Consider the following 15,881-nt stretch of genomic DNA (forward strand, 5'->3'; position numbering starts at 1 on the left):
GTGGAATCAGCCAGCCCTGAGCCCCCATTTCTAATTACAGTAATTGTGGCTCTGGCATCCTCCAGGGCTGGTTGTTCTGCACGGCTCCAAATCCAGTGGGAGGAATCTGGGCCATGGGGCAGGACTGGGAAGGGCTCTGAGCCACCTGAGATTCCCAGTGGATCCTGTGGTGGGAATGCTGCTGCTGCTGGTTCCCAAACCCCGCAGGGCCCTTTGCTGGCTCCCAGTATCCTGTGCCAGCAGAGTGGGATCAGGAGTCCCTCATCCTGGTGCTTGGCCATTCAGACTGGCTGGGATTTTCCAGGGAATTCTCCCTTGCTCTCAGCAGGTTTGTGATGGGAATCTGCCCTGGTGCTGCTGGGACAGAGCCCTGCTCCTGCTGGAGGCAGGATTTGGGATGTTTGGAGCTGCCGAGCAGCTGATGGTGCCTGAGGAGCCAGAGAAAACCCCATTCCCTCGGGATGGGCATGGACAAGACCCAGGGCTGTGGCACAGGAGGGTGGCAGAGTGGGGCCAGCTCCCGTGGTATCCCCATCCCATGTGACAGCGACTCCTGGCTGGCTCTGCACATTTCCCAAGCCCCCACTCGGCCGTGGAGAAACCACCAGAGCCCTTTTCCTGACCACGGGTCAGCTCCCCGACACCAGTTGCGTGACATCTCCGAGGGGAACCCTCATCCCACCCTGAGGACACACATGGAGCCACCGCTGCAGCACAGGAGCCAGGAGAACGCTTCCGGAGCTACCGATCCCGTGCCACACCTGGAGGGAATTAGGCCGCCTGTTCACCTCCCTGCAAACCTTTTGTGGAGCGAATTCCTGCGGTTTCCCATCGCAATTGCTGCAAATTATACGAGCGCCGCGTGTTTCGTTCCGACGGCAACATGCCCTTGGCGTGTGCCACTCCGAGCTACCGCCACGCCTGGCCTCGGGGGACCCTTCCAGAGCCCCCCGATGTATTTCCTTCTTTTTCCCTTATCCTGTGGGATGTGGGGGGTACGTCTGCAGGAGAGCTGGGGGTGGCTCCGGTTGGGATGGGGAGCAGATGTGCGCACAGCTGGATGTGTGCCTAGAAGTGCACAGGGGAGGGAGGGGATGCTGGGGGTGATGGACTGCCCTCGAGGGGCTGTTCAGAGGCTCCTAGGGGAGGGGATGCTGGGGGTGATGGGCTGCCCTCGAGGGGCTCTTCAGAGGCTCCTAGGGGAGGGCATGCTGGGGGTGATGGGCTGCCCTCGAGGGGCTCTTCAGAGGCTCCTATCCCACCGGGAAACCCCCAGCGCTGCCGCAAGATGTGTGGTCATGTGCGTACATGCATGTAAAGGCGTGCACACACCCATATTCGTGCCGTGGATCTGCACGGATGTGTGTCTGTCATTCCCGCACCTTCACGGCCGTGCTCAGCACTCCGCGGGTATCCCAACCATGGGGACCTCCCAGCACCAGCGAGTCCGGACCTCCAGGACGGCAGGAGAGCCCCGCACCGTGCGGGGAGCACGTCACTTCCCGCGGCGGCGGAAGCCGGAAGTGCCGCTGTGGCCGGTGCCGGGTCGGGGCGGGCCCGGTGGGGCCATGGCGGGCACGGCCGGCTGAGAGGCTCCGGGGGCACCGGCCGCTCCGGGGGCTCCGAGCCGACCGTGGGGCGCGGATCGCAAAGCGGGTCCCCCCATCTTGGGGACCGTCCCCTCTCCCGCGGGCCATGGCGGCGGCGGCGGCGGCGGGTTCCAACTGGGGCTTGATCATGAACGTGGTGAACAGCATCGTGGGGGTGAGCGTGCTCACCGTGCCTTTCTGCTTCCGACAGGTGAGGCGCCGCCCGGGTGGGCGCTGTGTGCGAGCGCGGAGCGGGGTCCTGCCGGTGTCCTGCCGGTGTCCCCCGGGCTGGGACGGGCTGTCAGTCCGTGCCCTTGGCAGCCTGAAGCCCCTGAGAGCTCTTCTGCTGGAAGGGAGGGCGGGCAGTGACCACCTCTGCACACCCCTGTACGAATTTGGGGGGCTGGTTCGGTGGTTGGAAAGGAAAGTCAGCAGAGGAAACACCAAAGAGTCAGATCTGTGTTCTCGTGTTCCAAACACTGCGGTTTTCTTAGCCGTGAAGTCTCCAACTCAAAACTTCTACACCAAACTCTGGGTTTCTTTTCCTTGTGGTCTCCAGCTGATCGTTCCTGCCTTTCTTGTAAGAGGAAGGGAAAATTTAAGTCGAAGAATTTATCCATATGTTAAACGTGAGGTGACTTGGAGGCTTTTCCAAACACCTGCTGTGCCTCCACACCTCCTCCCTGGGATCTGCTCTGATCCCCACGGCCTCACCTGGCTCAGCCACGGCCAGGAAAGGGCAGCTGGGATGGGATCTGTCCCTGTTCCAAGTCACCTGCTTGGTGCCCCGTGGTTCCCATCCCCGTGAACAGGGAAGGCAGCGAGGCAGGAGCTGGGTGAGCAGTTTGTGATACCAAATAGTTGTTGATAAATACATTTGCAGCAGAGGTGGCACCTTGGGGTTTGTCTGTGCTTGCTGAACCCACTGGGAGCTGTGGAGGGTGCTGGGGGATGAGCCAGGGTGGAAGTTCTGCTCCACAACCTGGTCCCAGTTCTCTCCTCAGTGCTTAGACTGGTGCAGCTGGGAGCTGTGGGACGCTGGTGTGTGTTCCACATGTCCTTGTGCTGTGGAGAGAGTGATACAGAGCTGCTATCTCCCTCCCAGCTGGTAGGAAGAGAACAGAACTTCCAGAAAGAGGGGAAAAATGTGTCTGCAACCTGAGGGGGAACCTGAGGGTGCTGAGGGAGGGTGGGTGGGCTGTGGGGGATGCCTGACCCCCCATCTCCTGCTGGTCTTCCCCCTCTACTCTGTTCCAGTGTGGGATCATCCTGGGAGCTGTGCTGCTGATCTTCTGCTCGTGGATGACTCACCAGTCCTGCATGTTCCTGGTGAAGTCGGCCAACCTCAGCAAGCGCAGGACCTACCCCGGCCTCGGTGAGATCCCAGCTCCAGGGCTGCTTCCCAGCCCTCCTTCTTTTTAAACTGCAATGTGACCTTGGCCTCCGAATTCACATTTCCTCGGTGGTGCTGTTGGAACAACAAATGTTTTCTTTCTGCAGTTTCCAGTTTCCCTCGTTCTCCTGCCTCAGCCTCTCCCCCGGGGGTGGATCCTGCTCCTGACAGCCCAGTTAATGGGTGCTGAGTTGTTTTGACTCCGCAGGGCATGGGAGGAGATGATCCAAACCCCAGCTCCCAGCAGCCGTCTGGGATGAATTGTGGGTCTGGGATGAATTAATTATGGGTCTGGGCACAAGTTCCCCACCCAGCGCTGCTGGGACAGTGGGTCCTGCCAGCCTGGCACGGAGCTGGGCTGCCTGGATCCGAGCTGGGAGCTCCTTTATGGCTCAGCAGAGAGGAAACAGCGTGAGGTTCCAAAGGGCTGAGAAAATAAAAACATCTGGAAGATCCCTGGGTGGGTTTTGGCAGAGCCCGGCCACCCTCGGAGCTCAGTGCTGGCGCCAGGACTGGCCTGTGCTCGTGGCCTCTCTTGGGATTCTGACTGACTTGGGGAGCAGGAGGAGGTGTTTGGGTTCCCATCCTTGCTGTTGGCATGTGAAGCAGCAGGAAAAGGCGACTTTTCCTTGTTCTCCCTTACTTTTCTGTGGGAGGAGAGAGCTGGCTGGTGCTGCCCTGGCACAAGGGCTCGCACCGGCTGCTGACAGATGGCTTTGCTCCTCCCTCGGAGTGCCCGAGGTGCAGCTCCCAGGAAGCATATCCTGGCTTCTGCTAGCTTGTATCTGCTGGAAATGGAAAAGATGGAGAAGCTCCGTGGTCTGGGAGGTTGTTTTGGTGCCAGAGGGAAGGGGGAGCCCCCGGAGCACCCGGCCCAGCTGCGGGTGCCGCCTCTCCCTGCCCCTCACAAGACGCCTTTGTGTGCTGCTTCCCGGAGGACAGAGAGTCCCCTCCACCTTGGAGCGTGTCCCGGGAAGAAGGGATCCTCTGCACACTCCAAAGCCAAGGGGCTGGAACACAGAGAGGGCCAGTAATGCTTCCCAGCTTCCTCCTGGCAGGCGGAGGCTGGCAGCAGTGCCTGTGCCCGCTCCCGGTGCCCTGGGAGAGGTGCCATGGGCCGGGAGCGCTCCCACGCCGCATCCCAATGCTCCGGGGTCGGGCAGCTCCACACAGACCCCCTTTGTCCCTGGAGGCCGGGCCTGGGGACATCTGCGGGTGCTTCTGGGAGGCTTTGGCAGCGCTGAGCCGCGGAGGAGAGTTGTGCACATTCCCTCCAGGCAGGCAGTGCCTTCCGGAGGAACACCGGGAGCGATGGCTCTGGCACACAGGGTGTGCCAGGCTGGGGCTGGGGGTGGCTCTGGGCCTGGGGGTGGCTCTGGGGCTGGGGGTGGCTCATCACCACTGCGTGGAGGGGAAGTGCCACGGGCAGATGTGTGGGCGAGGAGGGAAGTAGGATGCAGTTCCCAGATGGATTTTAACTGGGACATGAATGAATACCTGCCCTTCCAGCAGCCCTTGGGATGTGCAGGGGCTGTGCTGAGCTCCTGGGGGGCAGCTCGGCTCCCACAGAGTTTAAAAGGCTTTTCCAGTTACTGGGAAATTCCAAGATCCCATTCCAGGGATTCGACTGTACCGTTTATTTTACTGTCGTTGCTTCCTGGAGAAGAATCCCATTTTTCCATTGTCCCTACGAGGGCACACCTGCCCACAGTGTTTGGAGGCTTGTTTTCATTGAACACCAATTCCAAACAGCCAGTGGATGGGCTGGTTCCAGCATCACCTGTGGCTGTGTACATATCCAGAGGCTGGAATGTGCGCTGGAAGGATTGGCAGCACCATTCCCCCCTCCCTGAGCCCAGCCTGTTAATCTCCCATCTCCAGGAGGGATGTTTCCCTCTTGCTGACTCCTTTCTCCTCCCAGACCCTTCGTCTGTGAGCCTGACTCCCCAGAGGGCTGTTGCCTTTTCCCTCATGGTTGTGAATTCCCAAAGGAGGCCGGAGCGGAGCGGCCGCTCCCCATGCCTGGGCATGGTGCCTGGTGGCTGCTGTCCCACTGCCCTGTCACCAATCCAGCAGCTATTTTGGGTGCTCCCCTACATCCCTGCTCCGGGCTGTGGGTCCCTGCTGTGCCTTTTGCTCATTCTGTGGGAGAACATCTCATTTCCTGAATTTTTAGCTCGAGTAGAGTCCAAGGAAATCAAGAGTTGAAGTTAATATTTAAAATAGCAGAAGAAGCTTCCAGAAAGGATTCGAGTTTGTTTTCTGGCGGGCACTGGGAATGTTGGGCTGTGCCTTGAGGGAAGGCAGAGGGGACTCCAGGGTGGTGGGTTCATGCTGGACCTCACTGGCAGATTTGGGTTCTGTGGTCTGGGTTTGGCACCGGAGCTCCCCATTCCCGTTCTGCCCAGCGAGAGCTAAAAATAGAAGTAAAGTTTTCTTGGCATTGTCTTTTTAAGAGAAAACCCAGTGATTTTAGGACTACTGAGCATTTTCTGCTCCAACCCAAGGAAGGGAGGGGGGAAAAGCAGAGCCTTGGCACCAGCCCTTTGGTGTGGGTTGGGACCACTGGGTATTCTGGGAATGGGATTGAACATTCTGGGCACCAGCTCAGCTCTCCCAGCCAGTGATGTCGGGCGGCCCAGTTCGAGGGGGAAGATAAAAATAAAAAGGGGACTTGGATTGGAATTCTGCACCACTTTAACTTTCGCCACACACAATTTTGTACAGGAATATTTTCTCTCCCATTGCCTTTAATGGCTGCCATGTGTGGCTGCTGCTTCACACCACTTCTGGTTTTAAATAGAAAAAAAAGAACCTGCTTGCTGGCTTTCCATCATCCCTGTTCCTGTCTTATGTGGTTTTCAGTTTCCAGAGGGAATAGCTGAAAAAGAAAGTGGGAGGGTGAGGGAAACAGCCCCAAAATACCAGTGGTGGGTTCCTGCTGCATTGTCCTATGTCACTGTTAGTGTCTAATTGTGAACTGACATCTTGCCCTGTTCTGGACCTTTCTTTGACTAACTTGCACTTTTCTTTCCCCTTTTATGCCAGCATTTCATGCCTACGGAAAAGCAGGAAAAATGTTGGTGGAAACAAGGTAAATCTGCTGCTTATTCAAAGTGTGAACAGTCTGGATGTCTTTGGTGAAAACTTTTCTGAGCCTTGCTGTGCTCTCCTTCCTTCCCCTCCTGTCTCCTGGAATTCAGCAGGAGTCTGAGTGAGATCCCCTAAGCGCAGCTCACAGGTGCCACCTCCATCCCATCCGTTCCAGAGCTCCCGGAGATGGGAGTGCTTCCCAGGCACTGGGAGCACAGAAGGTGGGGATGAGCTTGTCTCCTGCTCTGCTGTGAAATCACAGGCATGTCACTCGTGGCAGCTTTCCAGGGGTGACATCCCTGCTGCTGAGTTAGTGGGAGGGAGTGTTTGTTTCTTTGCATCCCGGGATCTGCTCTGGTCCTGCCCTCTGTGCTCCCTTCCCTGTGAGATGCCTGGAGGGGGAATCCTGCCTCCATCTCAGGGCAGACTCTGCTTCCTCCCATAACACCAGTGCAGATCTCAGGTGATGGCACAATCCTCACAGCCCTGCTTTTTCCAGCAGGGCTTCTCTTCCAGGCACGTTGAGCCCAGGGCAGGCAGTGGTGCTGGCTCCTTCCCTCTTCCCAGCTGCAAACTTCTGCACAGCACTAAAAATACACAGAATATTCCTCAGATGTTACTTGTCCATGCAAGCAGAGGCTGTAATTGCCACAGGGATGTTCTATAATTGGAACTGGGAAGGAAAGTGGTCCAGAAGTGGGAGGAGAAGCAGTTCATGGACAATCTTTTCATTAAAGTGTGGTCCGTTGTGTGGAAAGATGTTGGAGAGCCTGTTGGATATCGAGACTCTTATGGCAGGGCCCTGCTGTGGGTGTGGGGCTCTGAGAGTCTCGTACTGATACTTTAAAATTTTTCCAACAATTGAAGGAGTTCTTGCCATCTCCAAGATTAGTTTTCCTTGGGTTTTTTTCCCATGGCTCCCAACAGGAGTTAAACCCATGCATGGGTTGTGGGCAGAGCTGCGTCTCCAAGTGTTTGGTGTGGATGGAGGTTTTCTCTGGGGACTGTTTTATTGGGATTGAGTGCAGAAGGGGTGTCCTTCTCCTCCCAAGGCTGAGGATGGAAGCATGGCCCTCCTAATCCATCCCTGTTTGTGTTTGCAGCATGATTGGGCTGATGTTGGGCACTTGCATCGCTTTCTACGTCGTCATCGGCGATTTGGGCTCCAACTTCTTTGCCCGGCTGCTCGGATTCCAGGTGAACAAATCAGACCTTGCACTGAGCTCTGTGTTCCTTGGACACAACAGAGCTCCTGCCTTGGAGTGTCCTCCAAGGGGTCCCAAGGGGGCTTTGTGGGGTCCCCTGACTGAGAGCTCCTCGTGCACAGAGCCTTTGGCTCTGGGATGTCCAGGAAGCTCAGACATATGGCAAACAATCAGCTATGTAAAACTCTAATAAGGCATTTCCATCAAAGGAATTCTTTTTAACTTGGTCCCTTATTAATTCTGGAGCAGATTCCTGGGGGAGATAATGCTTCCTGCCTTAATTCCTGCCCCAGTGTGTAGTGACAGGCAGCTCCTCTGCCTGAGCTCTCCTCCCTCGAGTTCAGGAGGGATTTTTGTCTAGTTCCCTGGCTGTTTTTGTGGCCAAAGTCTCTGTGTTCCTGCCTCCTCAGCCGTGTGATGAGTCTGCTGCTGGCTCAGGATGCTCAGAGGCAAGAGGTACTCCTCAGAGCCGGCACGAGGGCCGTGCAGGGAAGCAAAAGGATTTTTGGTGGAGTGTTATCTGTGCTGCCTGATGCTCCTAAGCTCAGATTAAGGGACTGTGAAGTTAAAAAAGATGCGTTGAGGCTGCAGCCAAATTAGGTATTAAATATTTCCAAGCATTCCAGGGTGTTCTGCTATAATAAATACCACTGTGAGGCTTTGATTAATTTTCTGGATCGGAGTTTTCAGGACTTCCAATCTCTCCTCTCCCCAAGTAAATTTAGGTTTTATTTAATTGCATGAAAATACCTAAATAGCTTGTGCTGGATTAGCATTTAACCCCCCCCAGCCACCCCCCAAATTCTTCCAGCTCGGACCTGTCACACACTGCAGAGCAACAGTGGCACCCAGTGACTGTCTCAGCTCAGCACAGATGGAGCCCACAGAGCTTGCAGCATCTTCAAACTCCTCCAGACACAGAATTTCATTGTTTAAAGTTGCTTTTCACTGTGGAAAGATGAACTGTGTCAGGGTTTGCTCACTGGGTGGGTGTGTTGAGTATCTTCCCTGCTCGAGGTCTTTATGCAGATCCCTTTTCCAGGTGTCGGGCAGTTTCCGGATTGTCCTGCTCTTTGCTGTCTCCCTGTGCATTGTCCTTCCCCTGAGCCTCCAGAGGAACATGATGGCCTCCATCCAGTCCTTTAGTGCCATGGCTCTCATCTTCTACACCGTGTTCATGTTCGTGGTGGGTACGGACACTGGGAATCCCATTTTCCTACCTTCTGTTGCTTTTTAATGACCATTTTCACCTCCCAGATGATCCTGTGGTTCACTCGTGGAGCCCCAGCCCTTCTCACCCAGATTTCAGGACTGGAAGAAAAGAAAGGTGTGGAAATTCTTTCCAAATAACTTTTCTAGCAGGCTGTGCAGGGTCACTCCTCAAAGCTGCCTCCATAGGAGGGTGTGGAACCTCCCAGGAGCTGTGCCTTTAAGAAAGCACAACATTCGTAAGAGTTGGCTGCACTAAAATATCTCTGGGGATTAGAAACCCCATCCAGGGATATTATAAACAGACATTCAGACATATTTACCTTCTGCTTCCTGTGCAACCCAACTCCTGCCAGTTCCTGTGTCCATGGCAAGGGAGCTCCCCAGCCTCAGCTCCTCCCCCTTTCCATAAAGTTTTTCCTTTGGTGAGCTGGTGTTGTTAAATGGCTCTGGAGCAGCAGGTGGGATCCTGTTTTAGAACCCTTTGTCTCCCTCTGCTGAACAGGATTCTCTAAGGCCAACGGTGCTTCCTGTTTGGATTTAAAAACACATTTAAAAAAGTGCAAAAGAGATTGCTTTGAACAATAATTTTCACAGTTAATGTGTCAGTGGAAATTGTCCCACCCTGGTGTGTGCTGTGATGTTTGATAGCGTCAGACAAGCGAGGAATGCCAGAGATCCTTTCAAATGCTGCCTGGGATCCTTGGTGGCCCTGGGAGCTCTGTGGGTGGGATGGGGAGGGGGGATTGGGCTGTGGTGATAACTCCAGCTGCTCCTGGCAGAGCTGTCACACACTCCCTCTTATCCCAGCTTGGCATTGCTGCTGCCACAGAGCTGTTTGGGGCTGGATCCTCACCCCTGCTGTCTGTCCTGGCTGCAGGTTGTGCTGTCCTCCTTCAAGCATGGGCTCTTCAGCGGGCAGTGGCTGCAGCGAGTGAGTTACACACGCTGGGAGGGCATTTTCCGCTGCATCCCCATCTTCGGAATGTCTTTTGCCTGTCAGTCGTAAGTACCTGCTGTTGCCAGCCCTGGCAGTTGTTCCTGCAGTGAGTTTGTGTGAGGGCAGAGGGTCAGGAGGATCTGCAAGGGATAGATACCATCTGTTTTGGTGGTTTGTTTTCATCAGAGTATTTTACAGCCCGCTGAAGTTCAGCCTCTCATTCAGTCGTGACCCTTTTGTTACCCTGATCCTTTTGTTATTCCTTTTCACCTGGGAATTCTTGTAAGGGAGCAACATGAAACCGTTGGAGCCAAACAGTTCCTCGGGAGCTTCTGGTGCAGCTGCACAAGGGATGAAATTCCCCTGGTTCTTAAAGGGAATGTTGGAGCACCAGGAAAAGCAACGGGGCTGTATCACCTCACTGTGTGACCCTCACAAGGCCTCCCCCGAGCAGTGAATGCTGGGGGCTGCTCTGCTTCCCCAAATCCCTGGAGAACTCTCCAAAGATCACACAGTTGTTGGCTTTGGAGGGTTGTTCCTGCATTTCCAGTTCCCCTGGTTTAGTGGCACATGGAAAGAGGTGAGAGCACACCAGGCTATTTCCACATTTCCAGTTCCCTGTTTTTAATGAGGGTTTCCGCTGACATGTGGAAGGAGGTGAGAGCAGACCAGGCTATTTCCACGTTTCCAGGTCCCTGTTTTTAGTGGCACATGGAAGGAGGTGAGAGCAGACCAGGCTATTTCCACATTTCCAGTTCCCTGTTTTTTGTGAGGCTTTCGGCTGACAGATGGAAGCAGGTGAGGGCAGACCAGGCTGTTCCAGGTTTCCAGCAGCATTCCCTGCTGCACCAGAGCAGCACGTGAGCACTACATGTCTGGCCAGAACAGTGACAGCTCTAACCAGTATAAATCCAGCCCAGGAAGGACTGGCCTCCTCTGGAAGGACCATCCTCCTCTGGAAGCCTGGCAGAATTGGGCTTCCCCCCGTAGTTCCAGCAAACAGGTCTCATGCCAACAGTAAATGAATGTGACAGATAAAATTTGCTCAGACTGCTGTGTTTACACCCACTCCAAGATCCAAATCATCATTTCCCACTTACTGGCTCTCTTGGCAGCTCAGATCCTACCCCGGCACGCTCCAGGCTTGCTGTTTAATGTCTCCATTACAACTGGCGAAGGGAATTGTGTTTTCTTGCAGCTTTACCTTGTTAACAAATCCCTTTTATTTTTTTCCTTATGGAAGCCACGCAGTACCCAGCACAATTTTCCTGGGAGCTGGAAATGCAGGGAAATGGTTTGGTCTGGATCCATGTGTGTGGACCTAAATAGGGGCTCTTTGGCAGCATTTTTGTGGCAAACCCAACATAAAGCTGTGTATTTTTTCCAAACATCAGGAAAACTTTTCTTTCTATCTATATATTGTTTCTCACCTCTCTATATATTCTATTTCTCTCCTTATGTATATTTTATCTATATATTCTTTGCTAACCTCGGAATCCCCTTTTTAACCATCCTACACATCTTAGGGCCTCCCTGCTTCCCTCTTTTTCCCTCCTGAGCCTGGATGTTTGGCTGGACCCTTCCCTTGGAGGCTGAAGGCCGGGATGTAGGTGGTTCATCTACGGGAGGTGGCTGTGGAGAGGGCAGGGAGGAATCCCAAATGAAGAGATTCCCAGGGAAGCCAGTCTCCTCACTCCTAGAGAGGAATCCCAAAGGGAGAGACTGCCAGGGAAGTCAGTCTCCTCATTCCCAGGGAGAAATCCCAAATGGAGAGACTCCCAGGGAAGCCAGCCTTGCTCCCTGCCGATGCTTCCAGCCCCAGCATGTGTCCTGCAGCCAATGTGCTCAGCCTCCTTTGACATTCAAGGATTAAGGGTTAAGGATCTTTCTGCTTGGCTTCAGCCTGACACAATTCCTGGGAATGGCTTTGTGCCCACTGGAGCTGGGGATACCCCTTCCCATCTCCCTGCACACCCCCCCCCCCCTTTCTCTCAAGAGTTCCTCCCAGGACGTAGCTGCTAGAATTATAGAAACAAGAGGTTAATGAGTTGCTAAAATATGCACCTGATGTCAAAAAGGACATTCCCCACGCTTTCCAAGGCTGTAAATACCCCAAATCCCGGGGAATTGGCGCTCCCGGCTTTCTGTGAAGCGAGCTGAAGTAGGACAGGCGCTGCACTCCGATTTGTTTGTTTAACTTTTCCTTCAGACAGTGGGATGCTCCAACCTTCTTCCCGCTTTTCCTCTGTAAACACTGTGTTGCTTTAATTATCAGCACGGGGAGCTCCAAGAACAATAATCTCCGGCGCTGAGGCTGGCCTGGAGCCACCCGAGTCCCCGGGAACAAACGGTCATTCATTTTGCAACCCTTTCTGAACCCGAATGTTTACATCACACGTTTCGCTCCACGTGGTGGGGTGGGGAGAGCGAGAATATTTTTGCAACACTTAAAAGTTATGAGTGTTCTGAAATCTCTTGGCATTAGCAGTATAAATTGTGGAATAGCAGCGGGTGTTTATGCTCCAGAGGGGGAAGGTGTCAGGGATTCGTTGCTGCTGGGCTGAGGCAGAGAACGGGCTGGGATTGGGGGTTTTCTCTCGTTTGCTGCAGGTTTCCTTAAATATTCTACCCTTTTTACAGTCAGGTCTTGCCTACTTACGACAGCTTGGATGAGCCGTCTGTCAAAATCATGAGCTCCATATTTGCTTCCTCCCTAAACGTGGTCACCACCTTTTACATCACGGTAGGAACTTCCCCTTCTCTTCTCTTGCCAGAAATCTGGAGGGGCCACAGGGATGAGGATTTATCTACAGCTGGGGCTGGTTTCTGCTTATCTGTATTTATTCTGACAGATAAGTTGTCGTGCTGAAAGCAGAGTTAGGTGGGAGGTGATGAACCCAAGAGTGCAGGGGGCACTGGGAGAGTCCACATTTTCAGGGTAGAATGTTATCTTGGATGGAGGCAGAGTGGAGGCCCAGCTCTTCCTGGGCCCAGCCTGGAGCTGGGGCTGCTGCTCAGAGTTTGGGAAAGCTTTTTCCAGCCTGTTGTGAAGGAAGTTATGCCTCATAAGGCAGCGGTTAATAAAACTGGGTTAATAATTCCTGAGCAGAGCCTCGGCCTGTGAGCCAGGCTGCTGCAGGGAATTGTGACAGCCTGTCTGTTGTGGAGAGGGACAGTTCATGGGCCTGGCGGCAGGCAGAGTGTGTCCTCCAGGAAAACCCCTGGATTTGGTGAGAAACTGGCTTTTAGGCAGCTCCCACTCTTGATTAATGACCTGTCGCAGGTTTTGGGGTGCTGGGGCTGCTGACAGGTGGCCTGTGGAGGTGATCCCATGGTGCTGCTTGGCTGCTCCAATGGGAGGTCACCATCCTGCCCCCTCTGTGAGGAGCAGGTGTGAAGTCCTTTAGATTCCAACCCTGCTCTCCTCCCCAGGTGGGCTTCTTTGGCTATGTGAGTTACACCGAAGCCATTGCTGGGAACGTCCTAATGAACTTCCCTTCCAACCTGGTGACGGAGATGATCCGAGTGGGGTTCATGATGTCGGTGGCAGTGGGATTCCCAATGATGATCCTGCCGTGCAGACAGGCACTGAACACCCTGCTCTTTGAGCAGCAGGTAAGATCCCAGGGCTGCCTTGGTGTGAACTTGATTTTTGAAGGGTTTTTGTGACTCTTTGGTTTCTGACTGGGCCCCAAACCCACCTCGGTTCCATGAGACTCTGGTGATAATGGCATGTGTCAGGTACTTGCTATCCAGAGGGACAATCCCTCAACTCCCATAAAATCCTGGGTGCCCAGAGTGTGGTGACAGTGCAGCAAGAACCTGTGGCCATCTCTAAATCCTGCTCTGCACAATGGTTAATCCCTGGGATTTGGAGGGTCGTGTCCTCTCCACAGAGGAATTCCATGGGCTGAAGGACTGGAGTTCCCTGTGGCTGCTGCTACCTGCTCTGCTCTGCTGGGATTCCAGCTCTGGCACAGATGCATTACACAGCTCAGAGCCGAGGTGGTTCTTCCCCTCAGAAAGAGGGAGAAATGTGCTTTTGGAAGCAGCAGAGCCTTCTCATTTCCTGCTACTCCAGCTGCCGTCCTTTTGCTGGCCAACTCACTGAGCTCAAGCTCCTGTTCCCGGCCTCAGAGCCCAGCCCAGCCTCGTTTCTTCTTGCTTCCATGTGTGCCTGCTCACTCCTGCTCTGTTATTCTCACCCAGCACCTTTGTCAGCAGCCCTGGAGCAGCTCTTTCCCCTCGGGGTTCGGATGTCCCCTTCCTCCAGCTCCTCCCAGCCTGCGGTGCCGGCCCGGTGCGGGGGCAGGCAGTGGGATATGGGATACAGCCCTCTCCCACACGTTCCACCTTTCCCAGGGCCAGCTCCTCAGCCAGCCTTTGTGACTGAAGCTGGTCTGTCTGCTGGAGACTGTGAGTCCCTTGTGGCAGTGGCGTGTTCTCCTCTGTGCATTGTGTGCACGGAGCGCGCCGATGGGATTCAGCAAATAACAGTAAGAGATTGTGGGAATGTTCTGAGGCCTTTGTGTATCCGCATAAATAGAAACCTCTTAGGCAGGAAATAAAACTTGAGCAATTTATAGCTCTGAATCCTGCCACTTCTGCCTGTGAGAAGCCCCCGGCTCTTTTCTCACGTCGGGAGGGCCTGAGGATGGGGGCAGACAGTCAGTGAGAGCCAGCGGGTGCAGAGGAGGAAGCGCTGGAAACACTTGGGAACACTTTGGATCTCGCCTGGGCTCAGCTCATGGCTGGCTGGGCTTTGAAGGTGTCACTTTGCCTTCCTCTCCCATCTGTGCAGCAGCAGAGCTGGGACCCACCAGGTCTGCAGGGCACACTGGGGTTTCTGCCTTCCACACCTCCCACTCGGGAGGTGGCATGGGATGGGAAACAGAGGGCCTCTGGAATTCCTCCAGCAGCTGCCCAGCAGCACCCATCCTCTCCTGCCATCTCCATGGGGTGTCCTCCCAGTTGGAGGAGCTGCTCCTGTGGTGTGGCATAGTGAGAAAGGTCCTGGTCCTGGAGCTGTTGGGGAGCATCTCTCCCTAGCAAAGCCAGAGCTCTTCCCCTGTGACTTCTCCCTCCTGCTGCACTCCTGTGCTCCTTCCTCCAGCCCTTGGCCTTGGGCTGCTCTCTGAGTCCCTGCACAGGGACTGGGGCACAGCTGAGGGAATCACATTTGGGATGGGCTGGAGCTGCTGGGAGCATTGCTGAGGGAATTGCTGGGGGGCTGGGGGCTTTGATACAGAAGCTAAATTCGTCTCCCCTTCCACCCTTCCCCTCCCAGCAGAAGGATGGCACTTTTGCTGCCGGGGGCTACATGCCTCCGCTCCGGTTCAAAGCCCTGACACTGGCTGTTGTGTTTGGAACCATGGTCGGAGGCATCATGATCCCAAATGGTGAGTGAGGAGCTGGGAACAAGGGCTGGCTCGTCTCTGTTATTTGTTTTCCTGGCTGGGATGACCAGACTCACACCCCATCCTGCCCAGAGGCTCTGGCAGCCATCCTGTGCTGCTGCTCTGGCACTCCTGGAAAAGACCTTTGCTGACTTTTCCTCTTTTTCCCCAGTGGAAACAGTCCTGGGCCTGACAGGTGCAACCATGGGAAGCCTCATTTGTTTCATCTGCCCAGCTCTTATTTACAAGAAGATCCACAAGAATGCGCTTTGTTCACAGGTCAGTGCTGATGCTGCTTGACATCCCCCTAAGCCCTCTGCAGAGCCTGGGAACGTGCTTCATTTGGCTGCAGCAGAGAAACTGCTCAGCACCTCCTCCAGCCTTCCCCACCAGTCTGCCCAGTACAGGTGGGAGCTGTTCTGAGTGGATGTCCATCACTTAGGGACACAGACAGTGGCAGAGGTGCTGGCCCAAGCTGGAACACCAGCTCTTTTTGTCCCTCCAGCAGCAAGTGAAACAGCAATTCCGTGCATAAAATGCTGCTTCCAGTCCTCCTCCTGGTGGGATTCAGGTTTTGGATCCTCAGAACAGGAAATCCCAGCAGCCTGTAAAACCTTAAAGCCTCACATCCCGACCTGCCTGGGCTGGGTAAAACAAACAGGGCTCCACGATGTGGTTTGTGCTGCCGACCCTCAGCTTTCTGCCTTCAACCAAAATAATAGTAAAAAGGAACACACACATAGAGGTGTTGCTTCAGGAATTGATTTTCTAAGGGACTGGGGTCGTTCAGAGGCTGTTAGAAGTTTAACTTTTCCTTTTGCTCCAGTTTGAATTGGCCTCCTCGGGGACTGAAACAAAGTGGCTCTTTGCTGGGCTTGATCTCTCTGCTCCTGCAAATACCGTGGGCTGGAATTAACAGGTTTTGGGGTTTTTTCCTAACAATAATTTAATCCACTCCCTTTTTCACAGGCCTCTGTCCCAACATTCCCAGTCAGGACAGTGCTGTGCTGGGAATAAGGTTTTTGGGTACAGTGTGGAGTCAGCAGGGGAGAGCAG

At 54.4% G+C, this 15,881-nt stretch overlaps 1 protein-coding gene across 3 annotated transcripts in view; it reads left to right on the forward strand.

Moving 5' to 3' along the window:
* Positions 1-1,293: 1,293 nt before the first annotated feature.
* SLC38A10 (solute carrier family 38 member 10) overlaps positions 1,294-15,881 on the forward strand; it is a 28,861-nt gene continuing 14,273 nt past the window's right edge. For 2 of the 3 annotated variants that reach the window (XM_085077428.1, XM_085077429.1), the window contains exons 1-10: positions 1,491-1,800; positions 2,847-2,964; positions 6,031-6,076; positions 7,179-7,272; positions 8,323-8,466; positions 9,370-9,494; positions 12,070-12,172; positions 12,862-13,044; positions 14,717-14,828; positions 14,998-15,104. In XM_085077428.1, the coding sequence (XP_084933554.1) occupies positions 1,696-1,800; positions 2,847-2,964; positions 6,031-6,076; positions 7,179-7,272; positions 8,323-8,466; positions 9,370-9,494; positions 12,070-12,172; positions 12,862-13,044; positions 14,717-14,828; positions 14,998-15,104 (1,137 nt within the window). In that variant the 5' untranslated portion in view covers positions 1,491-1,695. Of the gene's footprint in view, positions 1,801-2,846; positions 2,965-6,030; positions 6,077-7,178; positions 7,273-8,322; positions 8,467-9,369; positions 9,495-12,069; positions 12,173-12,861; positions 13,045-14,716; positions 14,829-14,997; positions 15,105-15,881 lie in introns of all 3 variants that reach the window. The other variant, XM_085077430.1, reaches the window with a different exon arrangement.

This window comes from Lichenostomus cassidix, chromosome 18 (genome assembly GCF_008360975.1).
Source record: "Lichenostomus cassidix isolate B80296 chromosome 18, HeHo_3.0, whole genome shotgun sequence".
In the NCBI taxonomy this organism is placed as follows: domain Eukaryota; kingdom Metazoa; phylum Chordata; class Aves; order Passeriformes; family Meliphagidae; genus Lichenostomus; species Lichenostomus cassidix.